General features: G+C 39.5%; 2 protein-coding genes across 4 annotated transcripts in view; one reads left to right on the top strand and one right to left on the bottom strand.

Annotated features, from left to right (window-relative positions):
- The window catches only part of tpte (transmembrane phosphatase with tensin homology), a 65,656-nt gene extending 55,896 nt beyond the window's left edge, over positions 1-9,760 (top strand). Inside the window, exons 16-19 of the mRNA XM_043692713.2 lie at positions 3,631-3,728; positions 6,844-6,939; positions 7,023-7,093; positions 8,648-9,760. Of these exons, the coding sequence (XP_043548648.2) occupies positions 3,631-3,728; positions 6,844-6,939; positions 7,023-7,093; positions 8,648-8,759 (377 nt within the window). The 3' untranslated portion in view covers positions 8,760-9,760. The remainder of the gene's footprint in view (positions 1-3,630; positions 3,729-6,843; positions 6,940-7,022; positions 7,094-8,647) is intronic.
- Positions 9,761-10,340: 580 nt separating this feature from the next.
- The window catches only part of LOC122550826 (mitochondrial ornithine transporter 1-like), a 36,348-nt gene continuing 22,112 nt past the window's right edge, over positions 10,341-24,576 (bottom strand). For all 3 annotated transcript variants that reach the window (XM_043692131.2, XM_043692130.2, XM_087988297.1), the window contains exons 4-7: positions 23,200-23,340; positions 18,880-19,052; positions 12,933-13,091; positions 10,341-10,785 (exon numbers count right to left, since the gene is read on the bottom strand). In XM_043692131.2, coding sequence (XP_043548066.1) covers positions 10,664-10,785; positions 12,933-13,091; positions 18,880-19,052; positions 23,200-23,340 — 595 coding nt within the window. In that variant the 3' untranslated portion in view covers positions 10,341-10,663. The remainder of the gene's footprint in view (positions 10,786-12,932; positions 13,092-18,879; positions 19,053-23,199; positions 23,341-24,576) is intronic.

Below are 24,576 nucleotides of genomic sequence, written 5' to 3'. Positions count from 1 at the left end.
CCCTCCGCTGCTTCCTTTCCCGCCGTACCAACCAGTACCTTTCCACTGACACCCTCCTTCGATTGACTGAACTGGTCCTCACTCTGAACAACTTCTCTTTCCAATCCTCCCACTTCCTCCAAACCAAAGGAGTAGCCAGGGGCCCCAGCTATGTCTGCCTCTTCGTAGGATATGTGGAACAGTTCATCTTCCGCAGCTACACTGGCACCACCCCCCACCTTTTTCCTCCGCTACATCGATGACTGTATCGGTGCTGCCTCATGCTCCCATGAGGAGGTTGAACAGTTCATCCACTTTACCAACACCACCTTCCACCCCGACCTCAAATTTACCTGGACCGTCTCAGACTCCTCCCTCCCCTTCCTAGATCTCTCCATTTCTATCTCTGGCGACTGAATCAACATGGACATTTACTATAAACCGACCGACTCCTACAGCTACCTAGACTACATCTCCTCCCACCCTGCCCCCTGTAAAAATGCCATCCCATAGTCCCAGTTCCTTCGTCTCTGCTGCATCTGCTCCCAGGAGGACCAGTTCCAATATCAAAAAACCCAGATGGCCTCTTTTTCTCCTCCTTTTCCCCCCCCCCCCACCAAGACATGATTGATCGATGCGCTCCACCGCATCTCCTCCACTTCCCGCTCCTCCACCCTTGAGCCCCGACCCTCCAATCGCCACCAGGACAGAACCCACTGGTCCTCACCTACCACCCCACCAACCTCCATATACATCGTATCATCTGTCGTCATTTCCGCCACCTCCAAACAGACCCCACCACCAGGGATATATTTCCCTCCCCTCCCCTATCAGCATTCCGGAAAGACCACTCCCTCTGTGACTCCCTTGTCAGGTCCACACCCCCCACCAACCCAACCTCCACTCTCGGCACCTTCCCCTGCAACCACAAGAAATGCAAAACTTGTGCCCACACCTCCCCTTTTTTTTCCCCCCCTCCAAGACCTCAAGGGATCCTTCCATATCCGCTACAAATTCACCTGCACCTCCACACACATCATTTACTGCATCTGCTGCACCCGATGTGGCCTCCTCTACATTGGGGAGACAGGCCGCCTATTTGCGGAATGTTTCAGAGAACACCTCTGGGACACTTGGACCAACCAACCCAACCACCCCATGGCTCAACATTTCAACTCCCTGTCCCATTCCACCAAGGACATGCAGGTCGTTGGACTTCTCCATTGCCAGACCATAGCAACATGACAGCTGGAGGAAGAGTGCCTCATCTTCCGCCTAGGAGCCCCCCAACCACAAGGGACGAACTCTGATTTCTCCAGTTTCCTCTCCCCCCCCCCCCCCCCCCCCCCCGCCCCTACCTTTGTCTCCAGTCCCAACCCTCGAACTCAGCACCACTTCCTAACCTGTAATCTTCTTCCTGACCTCTCCGCCCCCACCCCGGCCTATCACCCTCACCTTAGCCTCCTTCCACCTATCGCATTTCCAACGCCCCTCCCCCAAGTCCCTCCTCCCTACCTTTTTATCTTAGCCTGCTTGGCACACTTTCCTCATTCCTGAAGAAGGGCTCATGCCCAAAACGTCGATTCTCCTGCTCCTTGGATGCTGTCTGACCTGCGCTTTTCCAGCACACATTTTCAGCTCTGATCTCCAGCATCTGCAGTCCTCACTTTCTCCTGTTAGATGAGATGGAAAACTGTGTACTAGGGAATGCACAACTCTTAGTATGGATTTAGTAAAGTGATTGGTACACAACTTTGAGGATCATGTGCAAAATGGCTGCCACATTCACCTACAAAACTGCATGTGTTCAATTTCTTCTCACATTATTATTCTTCTGTAAAGTGCTCAATTACATTTGCAAGATAAACATAAAATAAACATAAGTGCAAAGCAAATTGTGACTTTTGATTTTTAAGTACACAACGCTTAACCAACATTTTTTAAAATTTTTCTAATCTTTCAACTCTGGAAATTTTTTCCATTCCCGAAATTAGCTTCTCCAATAGTTTGAACTTATTTGGGTGTTTTCCTTTTTTTTAATCTAGTAAATATTATCTCAGTTGAATGTTTGTTTGAATACGTGGGAATATTCTTGCTAGAATTAAAAGTTTTAATCATTCAAGTCAGGGTCCAGAACTTGAATACAGCCAGTGCTGTTTCTTCAATTTGGCATTGAGGGAATGATTTTCCATTTCAATAAATGTAAGGTTTTCTTGTTGTACAGTCTCTTTACCAACAGAAGAAAAAAACTTCAAATACCCTCTGTTCAAATGAATCTCTCAAACAGACCATTAGTTATAGCTGAAAAATGTGTTGTTTATGCCCAAAACGTCGATTCTCCTGCACCTTGGATGCTGCCTGACCTGCTGTGCTTTTCCAGCAACACATTTTCAGCTTTGATCTCCAGCATCTCCAGTCCTCACTTTCTCCTCATCAGTTAGATTAAACTGATATATACCCCATCTGCAATTCATAGCAGTGTGCAAGTTGGTTGCAATGTCAATGTATCAAGTGGCTAAACTTTCAACAGTGTCATCCATTTTTGAAGCACTGTGGCCAGTGTTATCAAAGCACTTTTCATTTACTAATCTTCCATCTAGTTGGTCTAGCTCTGCAAACCTGGGTAAAAATCCTGTAATTTGTAAATTGTTTCTGGCTGTGAGCCATGTATTGAAGCATTTAAAATCCACATAATTGAAATTGAAACCATTTTTATATAGTGTTATGTATTACCTCCTGGATGTTTAGTGTGTGTTAGTCATTCAATATTTTTGTGGATGTAGTCACTTTTTTTTGTGGTGTAAGAAGTTGACACACAGTTTCAGCTTCTGTTAAACAACAGTGGTGATGACCAGTTGTTTTTTTTTTTAAATGATGGTTCGGAAATAAATATTGGCCAAGACGCCACAGTGAACTGTCTCTACTAATACTACAAATAATAATCATCATCAAAATAGTGTCATGAAATCTCTTGTCTCTCTCGCCATGACAGTTTAAAAACTTCTCTGAAAGGCAGCATATCTAGTAGTGTAAAGGTGAAGTGTCCATAGTCCCAGAAGACCATAGGGCTGCTTTCTCACTAGAAAGACAATCCGTGGTTTCCAGTAATATAAGACTCCCTCAAGTGACACACTAAAATGTTCATAGTTGAGAAGCATAGTAAATATAGTAAGATATCCAATGTCTGAAGCTGATTATAGAAGGATTTAGCAGCGATGCAAGACATGGTAGGATAAAAATAGCAAGATCATTCCCTCCATACTTCCTCTTTTCTAACAGATTGTACTGATGGCTAAATGGCTGTTTAACATTTTTGTTCATTTTATGGTGATCTACCAATCCACATGAAATAAATCGGTTACTTGGGCTTTAAGTAGTTGTGGTGCTTGATATACAGGTTTAAACTGTCTATATCTGGATGTTGAAATAAGTCAAATGCAGAATATGCAGTATCCTTGGTCAATCCAGGCTCTGGCTTCAATGTTTCAGATTTTCTCTTGACAATTCACCCTGCGTCTTTGTAAATCAGTCATTAAAATCTCCAAATATAATATTATATACATTTTTAAACTTTTCAAACCTGAAACTATTGATATTTTGCATGTAGATTCTTAAGAACTAATAAAGATCTGTTCGCATTGCTCCATACAGGAGTTGGCCGAAACAATGGAAGTGACCTGAAAGTTGAAATTATTGTCAAGAAGGTGCTCGTATTTCAGTGTGTTTGTGCAACACAAGAAAACTGCAAGGTAAAACCTACCATAACCAACAAAACTCAGGAAAGTTTGAGATCCATCTCATACCAAATAGCACATCAATTCCATTTAAAATGCTTTCACTTTCTGTCAACCTGCTGGGTGTGCGTGTGCGTGCGCGCATGTCTGATGCACTGAGCTTCTGACTACTGTCTTACAGCTTTGGTCGAAACATGGACCAAAGTTAAGCTTGGACGCGAGTGCCTGCCTTGATGAAAGAGCAGCATTTAACTGACTAGCATCAATGTGCCCTAGCAAGTTGCTGGGAATTGATGCAAGCTCTCCACTGATTGGAGTCATTTAGGTCAATCATGTCAGCCCCAGGGCATCTCTGCAGGAGTACCTTCAAGATACTGTCTTAACCATCAATGTTTCATTCATAACTTTCCTTCTATTATGTCATCAGACTGGGGATATTTTGATGCATCATGATTAGTTTGATTCATAACTGTTTAGGTTCTAAAGCAGTGTCTGTATGCAGCTAGACCTGAGCAATATTAAGGCCTTTTGGCATAAATATTACTTGCCACAAGTGCCAGGCAATGGCAACATCCAAGAGTGAATCTAATCCTATCTTTTCACATGGGTGGCATAGTGGCAGTGGTTAGCACTGCTGCCTCACACTCAAGGACCAGGGTTAGAGCCTGACCTCTGGTGCAGACTCCACATAGACATTCTCCAGGCACTCTGGTTTCATCCCAAAGATGTACAGATTAGGTGGATTGGCTATGTTAAATTGTCTGTCTGTAGTGTACAGGGATGTGCAAGGTGGTTGGATTTGCCATGGTAAATGTGGGGCATGGGGATAGGGCAGGGGTTGGGTCCGATGCTGTACGGAGGGTCAGGTGAGACTCAATGGTCTGGCCTCTTTCTGCACTGTAGGGATTCCATGGTGTACCAGTATAATTACACTGTTACATTATTGAATTCCTCCAATATAACACCTTGGTGTTTGTATGAATTGGCATATAATTTACTGAGCTGTAAGAGACTAGGATTTCTGAGGCAAGTAACTCAACTTGCAACACCTCAAAGCTGTTAACTATTTTAATAAGACACCAGTCAGAAGTGTGATGGGATACTCTCAAGTTGTCTTGTGTGGCTGCAGAAGGCTGTGGAGGCCTAGTTATTGATGTATTTAAGACTGAGGTGTTCTTGATTAGAAGGGTTATCAAGGCAGTGATCGAATGGTGGAGCAGACCTGATGGGCCGAATGGCCTAATTCTGTTCCTATATCTTGGTCATTTGTTTGGCATTTAGGCAGCATCTAACACTAATGCCACACATGCATCCAATTCTGATTGACCCTTTGCCTGCAGGCACAGACTGACTGGTTCAGTGTCTGAGCAGTTTCAAATAGAATGAAGCAAAGTAAACATCCCCACTACTGACTTGCCAAAAGCAACTGAAGATTAGGATAATACCCTACGCCATTGCCTCCAGTGGAAATAAGGGTATTATTGCTGGACGTAATCCAGAGATCCAGGTAATGTTTTAGGGACCCCCCAGTATTGAATTCCTCCATGGCAGATGGTGGAATTTGAATTCAGAAATCTGGAATTGCCAATTTGTTGGGAAAAATCCATCTGGTTCACTGATGTCCTTTAGGAAAGAAAACTTCCATCCTTACCTGGTCTGGTGACTGCAGACCACATAGCTAGGTGGTTGACTTTTAACTGACCTTCAGGGATGGGCAATAAATGCTGGCCTAGCTAGTGACACCCTCCTGTGAGCGAATTAAAACATTTGGAATAATATAGGGCGACTTGATTTTATGTATTCAAGACCTTGAATGATTTTGACAAGTTGGACACAGATGTTTCTTTTTGAGTGAATCCTCAACCCGGACAAGTGTTCAGTCTTTTTAGGATAGAAATGACACTCTGCAACTTTTGGAATTCTGCCTTAACAGTGGAGGCAACTCATTAATTTTTTAATACTGAGGGGGACACATTGTTCAGCAATTGAATGGAAGGCTGAGGATAGGTGGGAATGTGCAATTTTTAAATACACCATTCAATTATCTTATTGAATGGTGGAGCAGGCTTGATGCACCAAATGGTCTACTTCTGCTCCTGTTTCCTAAGCCCATAAGTGAAAGGAGTTTTGAAGGTTATGGCTTCCAGTTTGAACATCTCCATGCCTGTGCTCATTTACAAGGTCCGAAGCATTTGAAGTTTAGGAGGTTGAAAGCTCCTATGTTTTAGCACCTATTGCATTAAAGGCAAGAAGTATTCAGCTTTTCTCATTCAGATTTTTAATGTGCAGATTTGGGATTCAAGTTAAAACTTCAGTCTGCCAGAGGAATGGAGATAAGGAACAGAAAACTTTAACAATTAAGCAGCAGAAGGAAGACAAAGCTGTAACTCACAACACTGAACTGCAGCAGTTCCAGAAAGCTCACCACTGCAAGGCATGTGGGGCTTGGATACAATGCTGTTCCAGCCAACAATACCCCACAACCATGAATTTAAACAAAACTGACTGCAGGATGATACTTATTTCAGAAGCTCTAACTCATGGAATAGGTGGAAAGGGATTATTGAAAGGATTGGATGAGTGGGCATAATTTTTGAGACCCTGAAGGTAGGCACCATATGGAGGAAGAGAAAAGGCTGAGAAGAGCTCCTTCTGAAGGGGCTGTTATGCACATGGTGGCTTGACTTGTATCAAGTCAGATGAAGTTTTTGGTTTTGAATTTCTCGAAGCTTCCTCTAAAATGGCTGCTTTTTTTTCTAATGCATCAATCCAACAGCGAGAGTTTAAAGAATATTATCCAAGATATCTTCCATTGTTTTTTTAAATGTGCATTTTGTATGTACAATTGTTTGTTCACTTATTGTCTGCTATAGGCCAGCACTTATTCCTGTCACCCCAGTGGATATGCGTCAATGTATGCACATTCCCCTCTGATTTCTGTCTGCCTGCTAGTGCTGTTCTGCACCATCTGAAGATTGATTTAAATAAGTCTGGATTTTACATGAGGAAAGCCTACTATTGTAAATTGTAACCTCAGTTTTCAATGTTTAGTGTCTTTTTGTACTTAATTTTAAAGTTATGAACATTTGGTGACTCCTTTCAGCAGTTACATTATAAATTATTTTTACAGCTGTTCTTTGATGCTGGGAGTAACTCTGCTATAATTAGCTTGGAGAACGGTCCTGAAGTGAGCGGTGATGTTAAAGTCCGATTTGAGTCTAGTGGGGTAAGTCTGTCTAATCTTTTACAATTCTTAAAAATAAATGCATCGCAATGGCTTAAACAAATTTTTTTTTTCCTTCTATCCAGGGCCTTCCGAAAGGTTATGATGACTGTCCATTCTACTTCTGGTTTAACACCTCTTTCATTGTAAATAATAGGTACAGTCAAATTATAGTTCAAGAATAGTTTTAAGAATCTGTTAAAAGGAGGCAAAAGACCAATTCAACTATTGCCTCACTTTAATCCAGTATGTAACTGCTTGTGCTTGGTCATATATCCTATTTAAATCATTTGAAATTTCTGTAACAGATAATAGGCTTGATGTTTTTAAAATTCTTCTGCATGATCATGTCAAGCAAACACATTTGGACTCAAATCTCTTGCCTAATCAAGATGTTAGTGTTGTTTGAGAAGACTTGTATAGCCTTCAGATAATCTAGCGGAGTTTATTACTTAGTCTTCTATCCATTGATACGCAGGGTCCTTCAACTTACAAGTGGGTTTGTGGGTGGGGTGAGATGGGAAGTGCATTAAAGAAACTGAACTACATTGACAATTTGATATACGAAAGGAGGAAAGATTGCAAATACTTCACACTATCGCCATATGACTCTATCTCGCACTAGAGATATCTGAAATCAAGCTTCTGGCCACTTCTGTCTCAATATTTCAACCCAAATTTCATGTTTTGGGGGACTTTAGCTACAATATCGGATGCAAAAGTAAAACCATGATCATACAGATGTGCAATAATCTGTTCTGTGGTGTTGATTTTTGATAGGTAGCTGCTATTGGTTTGAGTGAATTTAAGATTACTGTTTTATTAAAATTCAGGTGTCAGCTGTATCCTTGACTTTCCTTCAGACAAGTAAAGGACAATTTATAAGCTGAAAAAGTTAAGCCTGTGTAGTCCCTACTTTCCAATTTTAAGTAATCTTTGCAGATTTGTCCAATGAGATTTAGAATTGCCAACTACTAGATTTTTTTTTTTACAGGTAATGTCTGAACTCATTTTTAAAAAAAAAAAAATCCAATTGTGAGCATTTTTGAGTTGATCAATGTTAGATTGAGCTGCAGAGTAAATTTATCAGGAGGGTAAAAACAAGGACTGCAGATGCTGGAAATCAGACTCTAGATTAGAGTGGTGCTGGAAAAGCACAGCAGGTCAGGCAGCATCTGAGGAGCAGGAAAATCGATGTTTTGGGCAAAAGCCCTTCAGGAATAGAGGCAGGGTACCTGCAGAGTGGAGAGATAAATGAGGGGGTTGGGGAGAAAGTAGCGTAGAGTACAATAGGTGAGTGGGGATGGAGGTGATAGGTCAGAGAGACGGGTGGAGTGGATAGGTGGAAAGGAAGATGGACAGGTCATGGGGACAGTGCTGAGCTGGAAGGTTGGAACTGGGGTGAGGGAAAATGAGGAAAGTGGTGAAGTCCACATTGATGCCCTGGGGTTGAACTCTTCTGAGGCAGAAGATGAGGCGTTCTTCCTCCCAGGCGGTGAGGGAGCAGCAGTGGAGGATGCCCAGGACCTGCATGTCCTTGGGGGAGGAGTAGTTGACATGTTGGGCCACAGGGTGGTGGGGTTGATTGAGCACCAATCAGACAAGTATTTCTTGTTTCTTTTTTTTAATAGTCTCCAGAGTTTTGACATTAGTGATGAATGTAATTTGGTAACTTTTTTTGAAACATTTTTCTCTTTTCAAATTTGTCTAGGCTCTACTTGTCTAGAGATGAACTTGACAACCCACACAAACCAAAAACCTGGAAAATCTACAGTGAAAAATTTGCAGTGGAGGTGAATTTTGATGATCCTGATTCCAGTTAAGCTAAGGCCACCTCAGGAACAGAATGGGTATAGAATGATTCCAGGCAGTTTGTAATGTAAATATTGTATTGGGAGTCTGGTACTGCCTTCAATGGGGGGGGTGGGCGAAATATATTGGGAACTTCTACTTGCTGCAAGATATTCATGTTAAGTACTTCAGACTTTTGTAACTAAAGGAAAAACTGTTGGAAAATGGTCAAAGAGTCATCATTCTGGTGCTGCAGGGCACCCTCCTCTTCACCACAACCCCTTCCAGCCCATTTTCCTTAAGAGTTGCCAGTGTTGTATTTACCTCATCGGAAAGAGGGTGTGATTATCAGTTATCCCAGGACTGGATTAGTCTTGATATTTTTTACTTCATAAAAACTGATTTTTACCTGCCCAGTGGCATTTTTCCAGAAGAAACATGAGCTATCAGCAATGTTATAACAGGGTTAATAAAAGCCATCCCCCCCCTGCACTCCCTGCTCTGAAATTCTGATTTGTTGAAATGATTTGTCCTTTCAGTGATATTTCAGTAGCCTGATAATGTATTGAAACATAGTCGTGCAGTATTGAATTGTGCCACTGGAATACTTAGATACTTGTGTTCTTCAGGTGAAAGGCTCCAACCACAAATAGCACTGCACTGCAGGAGGGAAGGGAGCAAAAGAGACTTGTACAGCACAGGCATTAATGTAATTATCCTATTGATACTTAAGTGATCTGACTATTCATATCTGCTTAAAATGAAGTGGCTTTTCTGTATGTTACAAACCCTTAAGCCTAGAACACTTCCAATGGAATTTGTGCACACTTCATGTTTTGATATGAAACTTGAATATTACCACACATACTTGAACTACATATTTAGTAAATGTTTGTTCAACTATTAAATGTCAGTAGTTATCAAATGCATCTATCACTGAATCTATTTACATGTAGAGTTCTTGAAACGTTCTTCAATAAATAGTAAAATACTGACTTCCTACTTTGGGATTTCTCCTAGCCATTGTTACTAGTAGCAAATGTCTGACATGTTTTCCTGTGAATAGAATTGTCTTGTGATACTGTAACTTGATAATGTTTACAGAAGGGTAAAAGGATCCAGTTCCTGCTCTTTTCCTACATATGTAGATGCAACATTTGGGAAGTAGGACAAGTACAATAGGTACGTGCACTTTTTTGAAATGAAGTGATGTGGTTGTGCTTTTTCAATACTAAAGCATCGTGCTTGCAATAACTACACAAAAAAGAGCTTTGCAGTGGAAATGCCAATATGCGTCTGATATCCTTTTTATGTTTAAAAATAATATTTAGTGCCATTGGAGCCTGACTCTGATGTGAAACCTTTTTTAAAAATAGTATAACGTACACCAGGCTCTAGAAACATTTACTTCTGCTTTAAATGACATACACTGCTGACAATGGGGCAGGGAGGAAAGGTCACTTGGCTGGTTGAGAGGTAGATGCCTTGCTTATTACCTACTCTTTTTCTACTTATAAAAGGAAAAGTAAGTTAGCACCACTCCATATTTTTTTGCTTGCTCTGTGATAGTGGGAATGTCAGAATTGGTAGATTTTTTTAAAAGCTGCATCCTCTCGTGTACTTCTGGTTTATTTTTTGAAGTTTTAGTTCACAATATTGAATTTGCATAAGTAAAGTCTTTGATTTATTTTTCCTGGAAATTTAGAACACCATTTTGAGTTATAGAATACATTACAATCTTGGCAATAATTAAGTTAATGTTAAATTAAGTTCAGCTACTTTCGAAAGATCCACAATTTCTTTGCACTGATTTTAAGCATCCTACCATGTACAGTATCAAATATCCAGTTTTATGTTCCAGCTAGTCCTAAATTGGCTTTTTGCAGCATAATCAAATTCTTGGGAGCAATGCTTCAATCATTCTTTAGAATATACATCAGTCACTCATGTAATCCATCATAGCTTTTCTACTCTGTTCATAGGCCAAAAATAATGCACCATTGGCAGGAAATGCACGTATCATTGTTGGTGTTAATCCAGAGTAGATTGCTTTCAAACCTGCAGGTAAATGAAAATGAAATGTTAACCATTTCAATGTTGAAGCAGAGATATAAGTGGAGGTATCATAGTACACAAAGTTGCTGCCTCATACAACATTAATTTTTGAAATTCTCCTAATTAACAATGAGTTTTAGTCTCATTGAATTGTTAAACTGAGCACAGATGCTAACTTTTGGGTTTTCAATTTGTCCCAGATACATACCCAGCAAACTTGCTTCAAAATATGTACGAAGCTTATGTTGGAATAACTACTATAAATTCTAAATAGTTTGGAATTTAACCCCTCAAGTGCTTTTACTAGGCTAATTACTAAAATGTAGGCACTTTGCAATGTAGGAAAATAAGCAAGATATCACAACCATGATTAAAAATGGCTAGGTTTGGGTGTTGATCCAGCAATACTTTTTTTTTTTTCCCCCTAAGGATGCAGGTATTGAGTAGTTTTAATTCTGCATTTTCTGAGCATGTCTTGCCCTTGATTTCCATATTTCAAAATGGAGCTATGGCCAGTGCTAGAAGTGTATATAAAATGTTCAAAAACTGCTTTGCCAGAACAGTCAGTTAATCTGCAGGTCGTCTAAATCCTGGTCTGCACTACAGTTCATCCAACTAGAATAATTCTGAATTCCAGCTTAAGCAGCATTTTGATGCTGTTGTATAAACCAAACTTGCCTCCATCTTTGCAAGTTGTTACTTTTTGTTTCTGATAACCCAGCTCAATTCAACTGAGGATACAACCACTCAAAAGGCTGTAACAATGGCCATGTAAGATGTGAAAAATATACAATGCTAATCCTAGGAGCTTTCTCAGCAAGGTAATAGAATGAGATCTCTCTCCATTGCTGATGGCTCAGTGGTTAGTACTGCTGCCTCACAGCACCAATGTCCCAGGTTAGATTCCAGCCTCCACACTGCGTGGAGTTTGCACATTCTCCCTGTCTGCGTGGGTTTTCTCCAGGTGCTCTGGTTTCCTCCCACAGTCCAAAGATGTGCAGGTCAGGTGGATTGGCCATGCTAAATTGCCTACAGTGTAAGGTGCATTAGTCAGAGGGGAATGGTTCTGGGTGGGTTACTCTTCGGAGGGTCGGTGTGGACTTGTTGGGCCGAAGGGCCTGTTTCCACACTGTAGGGAATCTAATCTAATCTGATTCTTCCATAACTCTTCTCTCTCAAGCTTTCAGCATGACTGAATTTCCTTCAGCACCCACTTTTTTTTTAACCGTTTCAATTGATGATCTTAGTTTTAAACGTATGCATTTGTGGGGAAAAAATAACTTTACTGAATTTTCAGAAGATTTCTAGGTTCTTTTGCTGTTTTTCAGCTCTCTAGCCTCTTAAAATACTTATGCAGTAACTATCTTTGTTTGCACCTTCTCCATGATCAGTGCTAGTGTCCAAAAATTGTACTGTCATCAATCTGAATTAGAATATTTTGCATGTTTCCATTGAATTTATTTTGCTTAAATACTTAGTATTCCAAAATGATTTTAAATGTTTATTCTTAAACACTTCACTCATCTGACCATTATGTGCACTACTTTATCATGATCCTGATAATTTCCTTCTGACTAATTAGATTAACCCATTTTGCTCCAGCCTTAATACGTTGTGGATGGGTAAAAGATTAGTAGAGCCTTTTTGAAAATTTGACCTATTGTGCAGATCTTGATGACCAAAGTGTGCAACTGGCCCAGTTCTAAATTATTTTTGTTTAACAAATAGCTGTACTGAACTATTGGGTAGTAAAATTGAATAGGGACAAGACATTCTTTCTACAAAAGTAGAATTGGGCTACCCTAACTTGTTAAGTTAGTGTTAGCTGAAAATATTTGTTTTGAGATGAATTACCTGCATAGCTGTCTCTCCATGTTTATTTTTTTCCAACATTGCTTATTCTACAAAATCTGAATACGGTGGATTGACTCTGACCACTTGACTGTGGAAGGGAGGGAAGTATTAATTTTAAACTCCATCAAGATTCTCTGCCCTCCACTCCTCCTATTCTGGACAACTTGTTTTGTATTAAATCTGTTTTGCACAAGCAATTGGCTGTTCCTACCTGTCTTTGGCAATACAGTAGTAAGTCAGAGGGAAAGGGTAAATATTAACCAGATATACTTTTTTACTAGCAAAACCCATCTTACCTTCCTTCATGAGAATATTTTGGAAAGTATTAAAGAAACCAGCCTGCTGGCCTGCCATTGAGAGGACCTGTATACGAGATTTTACACAGTCGATTGGATAAACAGCAATCCACAAACAGGCACCTCCAAAACCACCACTCACCATCAAGGGAATAGGACCTTTTTATGAAACAAAATTAGTTAGTTAACTTGCAGCAGCATCTAATCAAGTCTCCATTCATGTCATATTTAACTATGCTGATTGTTAGTAAAATTTTTATACCTTGGAATTTTATGTAAATTGATACTTTGGTATGCTACTTTGAGAAGGGTTTGATAAACTGGTGAATTATTCCATAGCAGACAGCCCTGTATCATTTTCTCCATACAGCTAAGAAAGGATAGTGAACGCTTGTGATCTCTGAATTCACAGGAATTCAAAGAATCACATTTATAGAATAGTCACAGATGATCCTTCTATCTAATCCTCCTTCCAGCATACTTATTGGGCAGTGCATTACAGATTCAAACCACAAACATAGTGGAAGCTTTGATCCCTCTGCTTCCTGGGTATACCAGGGCCTAGTCTGTCTAAATCCCCTATTTTGAATAAAACCCCACCTTTTTTTTTTGGAAAAAAAACCCCCAGTCTTTCGTCACTCTCATTAATTGAAGTTCCTTATTTCTGAACCCAGACTTGTCTATTTCTGTACCCCCTCACATCTACACACTTTTGAAAGTATGATGCCAAGAATTGTATGTGCATGCAAATTTGGAGCAAGAGTAGACCATTCAGACTTAAATGGCAGAGCATCTCGAAGTATAGCTGATCTGATTGTAACTTCAAACCCACCACCCTGACTAATCTTTCACCCCTTGCTTAACATTCACCTGCTTCTGCCACCTTTTCAAACATTCATCATCCTCAAATTTTGCTGCCTCCCTTTCAAAAAAGAACTTTTCACAAACAATGTCCACTGGTTCTAGATTTTCATAATATCCCTTCACCACAATCTTGTCTCAATCTCTTAAACCTCCAGCAGATAAGTGTAGTCTGACCAACTTTTTCTTCATAGGACATTGCCTCTCTCTCATTGCAATGATTAGTTGGGTAAACCTCCTCCTAAATTGCCTCAATATATTTAACCCTTTTTTTAAGTAAGATGATCAGTACTGCACACTATTTCCAGATTCTGTTTCAACCTCCCTATTTTTATGTTCCAAGTAGTTGTTAGCTTTCCTAATTGGACACTACTCTAGCTCAGGATGAGCTTTACTTTAAAAAAAAAATAAAAAATTCACAAGGTTTGTTGCTTTTGTATAGTCTCCCTTTGTATAATGGCTAAGTTGCTTTATAAATTAACAGTATTAACCACTGTCAATATATCCTGCACCTTCAATAATTTCTGCTTCTGTATCCCATTTAGGACTTTTTTTTTCAAAAAAGGCCTTTCCTTGTTCTTATCACATACACCAGGCAGAATGTAACACAACTTCTACACGAGAGAGTGTAAGCAGATTTTTCTTGGTCTCTTTAGACTGAAGAGGCTCCTTTTCAACTTTAAAATCAAACACCCTTCAATCTTTTTTATAAAATGATACAACCAGGGCAACAGTCATGAGGAAATCGAACAGCAGCACAAGTTCTTATCTCCTTTAACCTTCCCTGCTCTTATTCCCTTCAATAATTGACTAATTAGTTATTGACTAGTGTGATTTTGTACAATGTATTTTGTTGGGTTACTAGTTTTTTTACTCCCACCAGCCATTAATCCTCCAACTCGTCTGCCATACCGCTGGTGGATTACAACAGTTTGCAGCTGGCCACAGTTATGTCTAAGCTTAATGCAGTCTACCTTTGGAAAAACATGCCTTGTATACCTCAGGTAATATACTTTTAGGCAATAGCAGTGTCTGCTCAGTGCTAGAATCTGTTTGCTCACTTACCGCCTTGACTGAATTTGTGACCATTGAAAATACACAGCAGGATTTGGTGATTGAATTTATCTCAACCCCAATGGGAAAAATGAAATCCTACAATGATAAAAGGGTACAAAAGACCAGAGTTTATTAATGCAGATAGTATTTTGTATCTGCAGCTTGTGCAAACCAAGCCATCACTCAACTATTATCCCAAACCAAATTCTGAGAAATTGAGTGAAAATCATCCCTTTGGCCTTTTTTATGGAGGTTATTTCTTTTACCAGTTAAAAGCATCCACTACACAAGATACCAATATTTAAATAGCTTTTTCCTCAGTTTAAATTGACATGGCCCTTCTAGTCAAATTTAAGACAATACATGTAGTCAAAGCATTAGTTGATATCCATTGATTTTCCCCATCACACAAACTTGATAAAGGGGACATATATTCAATGTGAGCATAACAATGTATTCTGATGGAATTATTATGCCTTACAGAAGAGGGAAGTGGAAGGCTATTGTTCTCAAATATGATTGATTATTTTCAGAATTGGGCTATCAACAATCTAAACACCAACATTTTTGTTTTAAAAGCACAATTTAGTTTGACAAGACCCTAAGAAACTGATGATTTTGGAGCCAAAAAACCCTGGAATGCACTGGACATGATTAAAGGCACACTGAGGTCTGGCTTGGGATAGGGGCTCAAACTACCAACTGAAGAGGGGTCACTCTCTATTGTTGAAGTTCCTAGGTCCTGAACCCTCTAAGGGACTGCTAACTGTAAGTGGGTGCCTCCTTTTTAAAGCCCACATCAGGATTATAGCCAGGATGCCCAAACTAAAATTCTAACTATTTAAAAAATGCAAATGGCAATTGAGCCAATTACAGATAGTACTAGGATAACCTATGACTCGAGGCACTTTGGGGGGTGGGGGTGGGGGGAACAGCTACAAAATAGTCACATTGCTAACCAGAGACTTCATAACTTCCCATTAGCCACTCAGCTTCTGAATTTTCTACAGATAATCTTGGTTGAACCAAAGTTGAGGGTTCGTAACAGAGTTGTTTTTTAAATCTTAAAATGGGAAACTTCCTAATCATCCACCAAGGTTAATGCTGTGTTAATTAAATTGCTACTTCCTATAAGGAAAGTGAAGACTGCAAATGCTGGAGATCCGAGTTAAAAAGTGTGGTGCTGGAAAAGCACAGCTGGTCAGGCAGCATCTGAGGAGTAGGAGTCAAAGAGCTTATGCTCAAAACATTATCATTCATTCCTGATGAAGAGCTTTATGCTTGAAACATTGACTCTTCTGCTCCTCAGATGCTGCCTGACCAGCTCTGCCTTACAAGCACTACATGTTTTGACTTAGCCATAAAACTTTCTTCATTAAGGATTCAAAGAGTGCTCCATAATAAGGCCTCCATATCAAAGGTGATGAATCCACCACAGGACAAATCGTTAATCTAACCCTACTATCCTGGATTTGTTTTGAGATCAAAAGAATGCTTTAGCTTGGTTGCCTATCTCCTTCAGAAGACCTGATTTTCTCTAACATTGCTGGCTCCACCTACTCTAAATGGATTACAGAGGTTCAAGGAGATGGCTCACCACCCTTTTTAAGGGCAATTGAGGATGGACAACAAATGCTGACAGTGCAGTGATTGTTTATATCCTCTGAATAAAAACAACACACTTCCTAGAACACTGTCAAAACAAAAATCAAAATTTGCAGCTTGCTAGACTACTTCAGAGAGCAGTTAAGAGTCCACTGCATTGTTTAGCATCTGAGGTCATGGGTAGTAGACTTCCTCCTCAAAACAAAAATCAAAATGTCTGTGTATATAAATGAACAATAGTTGAATTGCCACTATTAGATTTGCTTTTAATTCCTAACCTGGTGCCATTAGCACACTAGCTGCATGCTAATGGTTCCAGGAGACAGTGTACCAACAGTTGAGGGCAAATAGAAATTGAACAAAAAAAAAACTATATAGAAATACTTGGCCAAATTATTAACATTTTTCTCATTTCATAATTCACTAGTGGATCAATGGGTAAATCTGGACTTCCACTGACAGCAACTTTGCAAGTCACTTCACATCCATATTGATTTTTGAAACCAATTTTATCTTGCTGCATAAGTCAGTGTTTTTAAATCCTCCTATTAAAGAACACATTTCAATTTTGAATTTTGGGCTTTGAATACATTAGTCATGATATCAATTACTTAAGGAGAAAGTCTTTGCAATTGAAGAATTTGACTCAATTAGAATTACAGCTGAGATTTTTATCTCTTTAGTTAAAACAAAAGTATACAATGATATACAAGCTGGAAGTCAGTATGGCTTTAGTTCATGCCAAACGTTGCTGACAAAATCTACACAAACCAATTCCTTATCCCTCCATACTGTTTCAGGCAATTATGAGGAAAAGAATTCCCACGTACACCCGCCAAAATAACATTAGCTATAGCACATCATCCATTTTCCACTTCAAGGCAGAGAATGCAAACAGTGTTTTTTCTTGGGTTGGACAGGAGGAGTGGCAAAAAATACAAGTATTAAGAGTCTGTGGATGCACCAACACCAAGTGGAACCTATTTGGAGATGGAAGTAGAAATGTTGGTATAAATTGGATGAAAAGGACAGAAGAATGACAGGCTGAGCTAGAGGGAAAGGAAGTGCAAGAAAGCCAAATTGAGGCAGGAAGAGGATGATCATAGAGGGAAAGAATTTCACAGTAAATGAAGTTAGATGAGGTGTTTTTATCAGGAAATTATGGAAAATAATTGCTGAAAAATTAAATAATGCACTTGTGCCCCACTATTAACTGAACAAAAAAAGCATATTTTCAGTGCACCAATCTTATGTAAGCACTTCAATTCTCTTTTCCTACATGCCCTCCCCTCCAAAAAAAAACTTTCAATATACATGAGGATTGGGTACAGCTGCTGCAAGGATCTGTTGTACACTTGAAACTTACTTTCATGTGCCATAGGCTTAAAATTAGAATTAATTTTAAATGATCAGGTTTCTTTTTGTAGCCAGAATGAGCTCCTGCTAAATTAGGGTTGGTCTCTATACAAGGTGGTGGGTAGGACAAAAACCCACTCATTTTCATAAAATCCAACAACTTGGTTTTCTACACTGTTGTTTGAATATTTGCGATTTATCTGCCTATACTTTCCACAGGATTCTGGAAAGGAGTGGAAATGGAGGGAATACACACAGGAACTGGTAATTCTCTGAGACGAAGCACTTGCCAAGGATATTGGGCTCTACAGTCCTGGAACAAAAACATGGGAGCTTCCTCTTAGAATATTCCACCAACAGGTCTAACCTTGGAACACTCCTCAACTGAAAAAAAGAAATCTTTGTGCTGTGAGGATGCAGCAAGGAGTTGGCTGTTAGTATGTGCTCTCACTAAATGTTGAGGCAAGGTCGTCACTTTTTTGAAAACAGTACCTCATCTAATTGTAGAAAATGCAGCAGCACATGGCCCTGAATTGGTGATAAATCAAATTGGTTCCACACACAAAAAAGCCCTTGGTTTTAAAACAAAAGAAATCTGTAAAGCAATCTTTAGCATTAGCCTCTTTCTAGGTCACTGGGACTCCATCTGACAAACTGTAATACCCAATAACCTATTAAACGGACTTGCCAGTCTAGTAACATCTGTGAACCACCTCAAGCCAGCGTTCAAGACACATCAAAAGGAAATGCCCCCTGCAATTTTCATTATTGAAAAAGGTGAACTTATCCAACAATGAATTCAAAAGAAGAATGATGGTGCTCCTTCTAATTTTATGAACATCATAATCAATATTAGAAACTGTTAGGAGAAATGCTAAAATTTAGTTTAAAAGTAACGACCGATTTGGTGAATCAGTTGCTTTGAAATTCCTGTTACAACAGAAACAGAGTTAAGAAGAACAAGAATCATTTGGTTTCAATTTTCTTGTAGCTTGCGATTTTAATCTCTTGCAATAAACAATCCCACTCATGAACACACATACACTCAAAGCCTGCTTTAGGTACTTGCCTAGATCATCTTTGGACCGGCCTCCTCTTGTAAAAAGGGTGCGACTGAGTTCATAGCCACCAAAGAAAAAAAAGTAGCCAGGCATTTCCCTCATCAATGTGCTTGTCAGACCTTGGTACAGGCCAAGAGGACCATCAGTTTTCAAAACATTTTTAATCACTGCCCAAACTGTGCTAAAAAAGGAGAAAAAATGTACAAATTGCATTAATAGCTAGAATAAGTTTGATCGTTTGCCATTATGGGTACCTATTGCAGAGTTCACGTGCAGTTCTGTTAAATAATGTCACACAGGAAAACATATACAACATAGTGGTTTAATTCAAGACCTTTTGCCTAGAATTCTCCTCAAGGCAGTCTCCAAGAAGGAAGAACAATGCACTCCTAAAGTTGTCTCTTTATTTGTACCATTTAATTTTATTTTTTTTAACCCAACCTGTTTGGATATGACATGAAACACCTCTGGGGCTGGAGGGAGTTGAACTTGGACTATCTAGCCCAGACATAGGGACACTAACACTACATCACAATGTAGCATTTCGTTTATTATCAGCTAGGAGACTAGAACTCAAAACAAATTGCTGGAAAATCTCAGCAGGTCTGGCAGCATCTGTGCAGAGAAATTGGGTTTAGCATTTTGGGTCCAGTAACTCTTCTTCAGAACACAGAGTTCAGAATGACTCTGAACTCAATCTCTTCAGATTTCATCACAGTAAGGTGAACATTTAAGTGTACATGTAAAAAGTTCAGCAAAATTCACTTCATTATATAAAACTGACATGTAAAATAAGTGCCAGAAGACTGGAGAATAGCAAATGTTGTTTCCTTGTTCACAAAGGGGAGTAGAGACAATAGACCAGTGAGCCTTACTTTGGTTGTGGGTAAAAGTGATGGAAAAGGTTAAAGAGATATGACGTATCGTCTAGAATGTAATAAATTGATTAGGGATAGTCAATATGGTTTTGTGAAGGGTAGGTTGTGCCTCACAAACCTTAGAGTTCTTTGAGAAGGTGACCAAACAGGTGGATGAGGGTAAAGCGGTTGATGTGACATATATGGATTTCAGTAAGGCTTTGATAAGGTATAAAATACGGAGGCATGGGATTGAGGGTGATTTAGTGGTTTGGATCAGAAATTGGCTATCTGAAAGACGACAGAGGGTGGTGGCTAGATGGGAAATGTTCATCCTGGAGTTTAGTTACTAGTAGTGTACTGCAAGGATCTGTTTTGGGCCCGCCCTGTTTGTCATTTTTATAAATGACCTGGATGAAGGCGTAGAAGGATGGGTTAGTAAATTTGCAGATGACACTAAGGTTGGTAGAGTTGTGGATATTGCCAAAGGCTGTTGTGGGTTACAGAGGGACATAGATAAGCTGCAGAGCTTGGCTGAGAGGTGGCAAATGGAGTTTAATGTGGAAAAGTGTGAGGTGATTCACTTTGGAAGGAACATCAGGAATAAAGAGTACTGGATTAATGGTAGGATTCTTGGTAGTGTAGATGAACAGAGAGATCTGTGTCCATGTAATAGATCTCTGAAAGTTGCCACCCAGGTTGATAGGGTTGTTAAGAAAGCATACAGTGTGTTAGCTTTTATTAGTAGAGGGATTGCGTTTTGGAACCGTGAGGTCATGCTGCAGTTGTACAAAACTCTGGTGCAGCCGCACTTGGGAGTTCTGGTCACTGCATTATAGGAAGCTTTGGAAAGGGTTCAGAGGAGATTTACCAGGATGTTGCCTGGTATGGTGGAAAGGTCTTATGACGAAAGACTGAGGGACTTAAGGCTGTTTTCATTAGAGAGAAGGTGGTTGAGAGGTGACTTAATTGAGACATAAGATAATCAGAGGGCTGGAGAGGGTGGACAGTGAGAGCCTTTTTCCTCAGATGGTAATGGCTAGCATGAGGGAACATAGATAAAGACAGATGTCAGAGGTAGGTTCTTTAGAGAGTAGTACGGGTGTGGAACGGCCTGCCTGCAACAGTAGTAGACTTGCCAACTTTAAGAGCATTTAAATGGTCATTGGATGGACATATGAATGAAAATGGAATAGGTTAGATGGGCTTCATGTTGATTTCACAGGTCAGTGCAACCTCGAAGGCCAAAGGGCCTATACTGTGCTGTAATGTTCTATGATTATAATACATGGAAGCACATTTGAGAAGTTTCCAACTTTACAGATAACTACCACTTTCAAATGTTTACAAGCATTAATATCCATTTTAGTAGGTTGGCTTACAGCACAAGTCAATATTTTAGGAACTTGACTTTTCAATCTGAAACAGTTATAAAAGAAAAACATGTTGGGCAGTCGCTTATACAGGAGAGAGGTAAAAATTCACTTTGTAATTGTAACAAGATTATACTTGTACAGATTTCTTCAATTTGCAGCTTCTACTGAAAGCTTAAAATATGTTGGCAAGTATTGTGATCATAGGAATTCTTTCTGCTCGGGTGGCTGATCAAACATATGTCAAGATTCCCTCTTGAATATTTCGACAAAAACATTTTCAAACAAAGCCTCCAATGTGGAGATTCTGCAATATTGTACACAGTTATGGTTCAAAAAAAGTTACAATCCTTACTAAATTTATTAATCTCTGGAAATAACAATCTGGAAGTCATTAGTTCTAGTGAAGGCAGTCATCAATGCAAAGGTGTTAGTGTTTTACCACAATATGATGTACAACACGGGTACATACAAATATATATGCAGAGTTCCTCACAAACCCCAATGATTTAAGTAGTCCACAGAGTGAAGGGCAGAACCAACACTTGCAATCCACTTTTGGTGCAGTATTTTATTAATATCAGCCTTAAGGATTGTCAATTCTAAAATTTACCCATTTAACTTTGCAACCAGCTTGCAGAGATGTGTAATGTTAACAGGCAAGTGTAATTTATGTTCCACTAAGATTATTGATGGAAAGCTATGAGCAAGCATCCTACAGTTCCTGATACCTACCCCCAATTGTATACAGTCGTGGCTGTCAGGAATTTGATTTGGTAATATCTTCCTTAAATGGGTTTGCACCCAGTGCAGGGTTCATGCTACTGAATAAAGGTAACAACCCAACTTAGATTTGAATGCTACAAAGAATCCCACTAAGAGACCATACAAAGAAAAACATTTTCCTCTCTCTCTCTCTTTCTCACTCCAACCACTTTAAGTCTCCTTACAATACGAACCATTTCCCCCAGTAAGACATTTTACAGTTTGTCATCCACAACATTGCTTCGTAACTAAACACAATGAGAAGACTGAAATACCTTCTCTCACTGTGGGAAGAAGGTGAGGATTCCACTTGGGGATTCTCTGCCCCTCCACACAAAAAAACCCACTCACTGGCTATGTGGAGAACATGCTAGAAAGTAAATCAATCTTTAACATTTTTCTTCCTCTCTCCATTTTTTTTTAGATTAGATTACATTACAGTGTGGAAACAGGCCCTTCGGCCCAACAAGTCCACACCGACCCGCCGAAGCGAAACCCACCCATACCCCTACATTTACCCCTTACCTAACACTACGGGCAATTTAGCATGGCCAATTCACCTGACCCTGCACATCTTTTGGACTGTGGGAGGAAACCGGAGCACCCGGAGGAAACCCACGCAGACACAGGGAGAACGTGCAAACTCCACACAGTCAGTCGCCTGAGGCGGGAAATGAACCCGGGTCTCAGGCGCTGTGAGGCAGCAGTGCTAATTTATGTTCCACTATTTCACCGACTCCAAACATCCTTTAAAGGTTTCTACCTGTGCCAATCTACAATCACAACAGAAATGGAAGAGGCACTAAAACTGTAGGCACTCACTAATTTTCCCTGGTTTTCTGATATTGCTGAGAAGTGTCATGTGCACAAAGCTCATATGATAGTCTCATTGAAATCATCATCTAATTATTGGGTGAATTAACAGGAGGACATTTCAAACTTTTCATTCAAGGTACATGTTGTAGCCTTAACTGATGCATGCCAATCAAAGTCTAGATATGATTAGTCACAGGAAGTGCTCGCAATAGGAAATACATACAGACCCAAATTTAAATTTAAGTGGGTATTGTATATATTCCAAACTACAATGTTACACCAGCTACTAAATAGTGGCAGGGACAAGCAAACCTGGATACTTGCCCATTTATCTTGAGGGAGCAGGACGTGTAGCGAAGTGATCTTTGAAACAGACAACCTACTTGTATACTATGTAGCTCAACTTTAAACTAGATCAAAAAGGACTTCCCACAATGTGACTGCATCCTTTTAAAGAATGAATTAGCATCTTAAAAAAGCATTAAGATAATGTTTTATAAAAAAAAATAGGACGTACCTGGGATGTCCTTTGGCTAGTTTTCCTGAAGATTTCATTTCATGCATTGCCTGGAGACGACATTTGACTAACTCTGTTGGGCAAATGGCCAATGAGGCAAATACTGATGCAAATGAGCCAGAAGCTGCTTTCTGTATATCACTGAAATGACAGATGCATTTATATTGAAAGGATGATCAGAAAATTCTCCTACGGTTGGAAAAGTTCAGGGCTGCATTGTTTCAGTTACCATCCCCTCCTCCAACATGAAATTCAAATAGAAAGCCTGCCTCTCCCAAATTTTTCAGAGTCCAAACTTTGCTGAGTATATAATCATTTGTAAGGTTTATTAGCTTTAAACACAAATCTTTTTTCTGAAGCCTCCTCTCTTTATTTGCTGTAATTATTTCAGATAGTCAATATTTGTATTTTGTAGAAATATAGGACATAGAACCTTGCCCCACCATTTAATATGATCACGGTTCAGCTGTTTGTGGATTCAACTCCACTTTTCTGTCTGTGCCCCATAACTCAGCTTACAATATATTGAAAAGTCTAGTCTCTAATACCTTCTGAGAAAAAGAATTCCACATACTAACAACCTCAGAGGAAAGAAAAATCTCATCTCAGTCTTAAAAGTTACCTCTTAAACTATGTCCGTTATCTTTAGTCTCTCCCATGCCCTCCTGGTATCCACTCTATCCAATTACGCAAGATCTTAAATTACTCAATAAGATTACCTCTCAGTGTTCTAAACTCCACTGACTCTGAAGCATTTTTTCATAAGATAAGCCCTTCATTTCAGCATTGAGTTGAGTGAACCATGTCCATTTAAGTCTGTAACACTTTATCACACTATGACAATTCATCATCAGCATTAAAGACCATTGCTTGACTTCAAGATTTTAACTAATGAATAACTCATGAGCATCGTAACATTAGAGACTGGATTTTTTGCCAAAAAATGTTTTCCTTTATATGTTATTTAATAATACAGAACTTGAATATTTCTGAAATAAATGCATTTTGTTCAGGCTTTTCATCTTGCACTCATCAGGACATATTCAAGAAAAAGCACCGTAAAAGGGAAGCAATATTTTATACTGTCTGAGAAGTATGCCTGTTAATTTATTGTTAGAGGCCGAGGAGAATGCATCAGTTCAATGACGACTGCTAGTTAATTGGCGGGTTGACTCTGATTCCTTGAGACATTGCCTTGACCAGTGAACCACAGATTGGCTTGTGTGCATCTGTACTGCCTACAAAGAACAGCACCCAGTTTACGAATCTGTGTCACTTCCAGTATGTACCAGTGTGCCACATTGATTGATTTTCCTTAATTAGTTGGCAGGATAATTCCTAACACATTCAAAATTATTTACCAAATGTACATTCAAC

Source organism: Chiloscyllium plagiosum, unplaced genomic scaffold, assembly GCF_037043375.1.
Source record: "Chiloscyllium plagiosum isolate Xiang-an unplaced genomic scaffold, Cpla_swu_hap1 HiC_scaffold_6, whole genome shotgun sequence".
Classification (NCBI taxonomy): domain Eukaryota; kingdom Metazoa; phylum Chordata; class Chondrichthyes; order Orectolobiformes; family Hemiscylliidae; genus Chiloscyllium; species Chiloscyllium plagiosum.
This window is presented reverse-complemented; position numbering and strand designations above follow the sequence as displayed.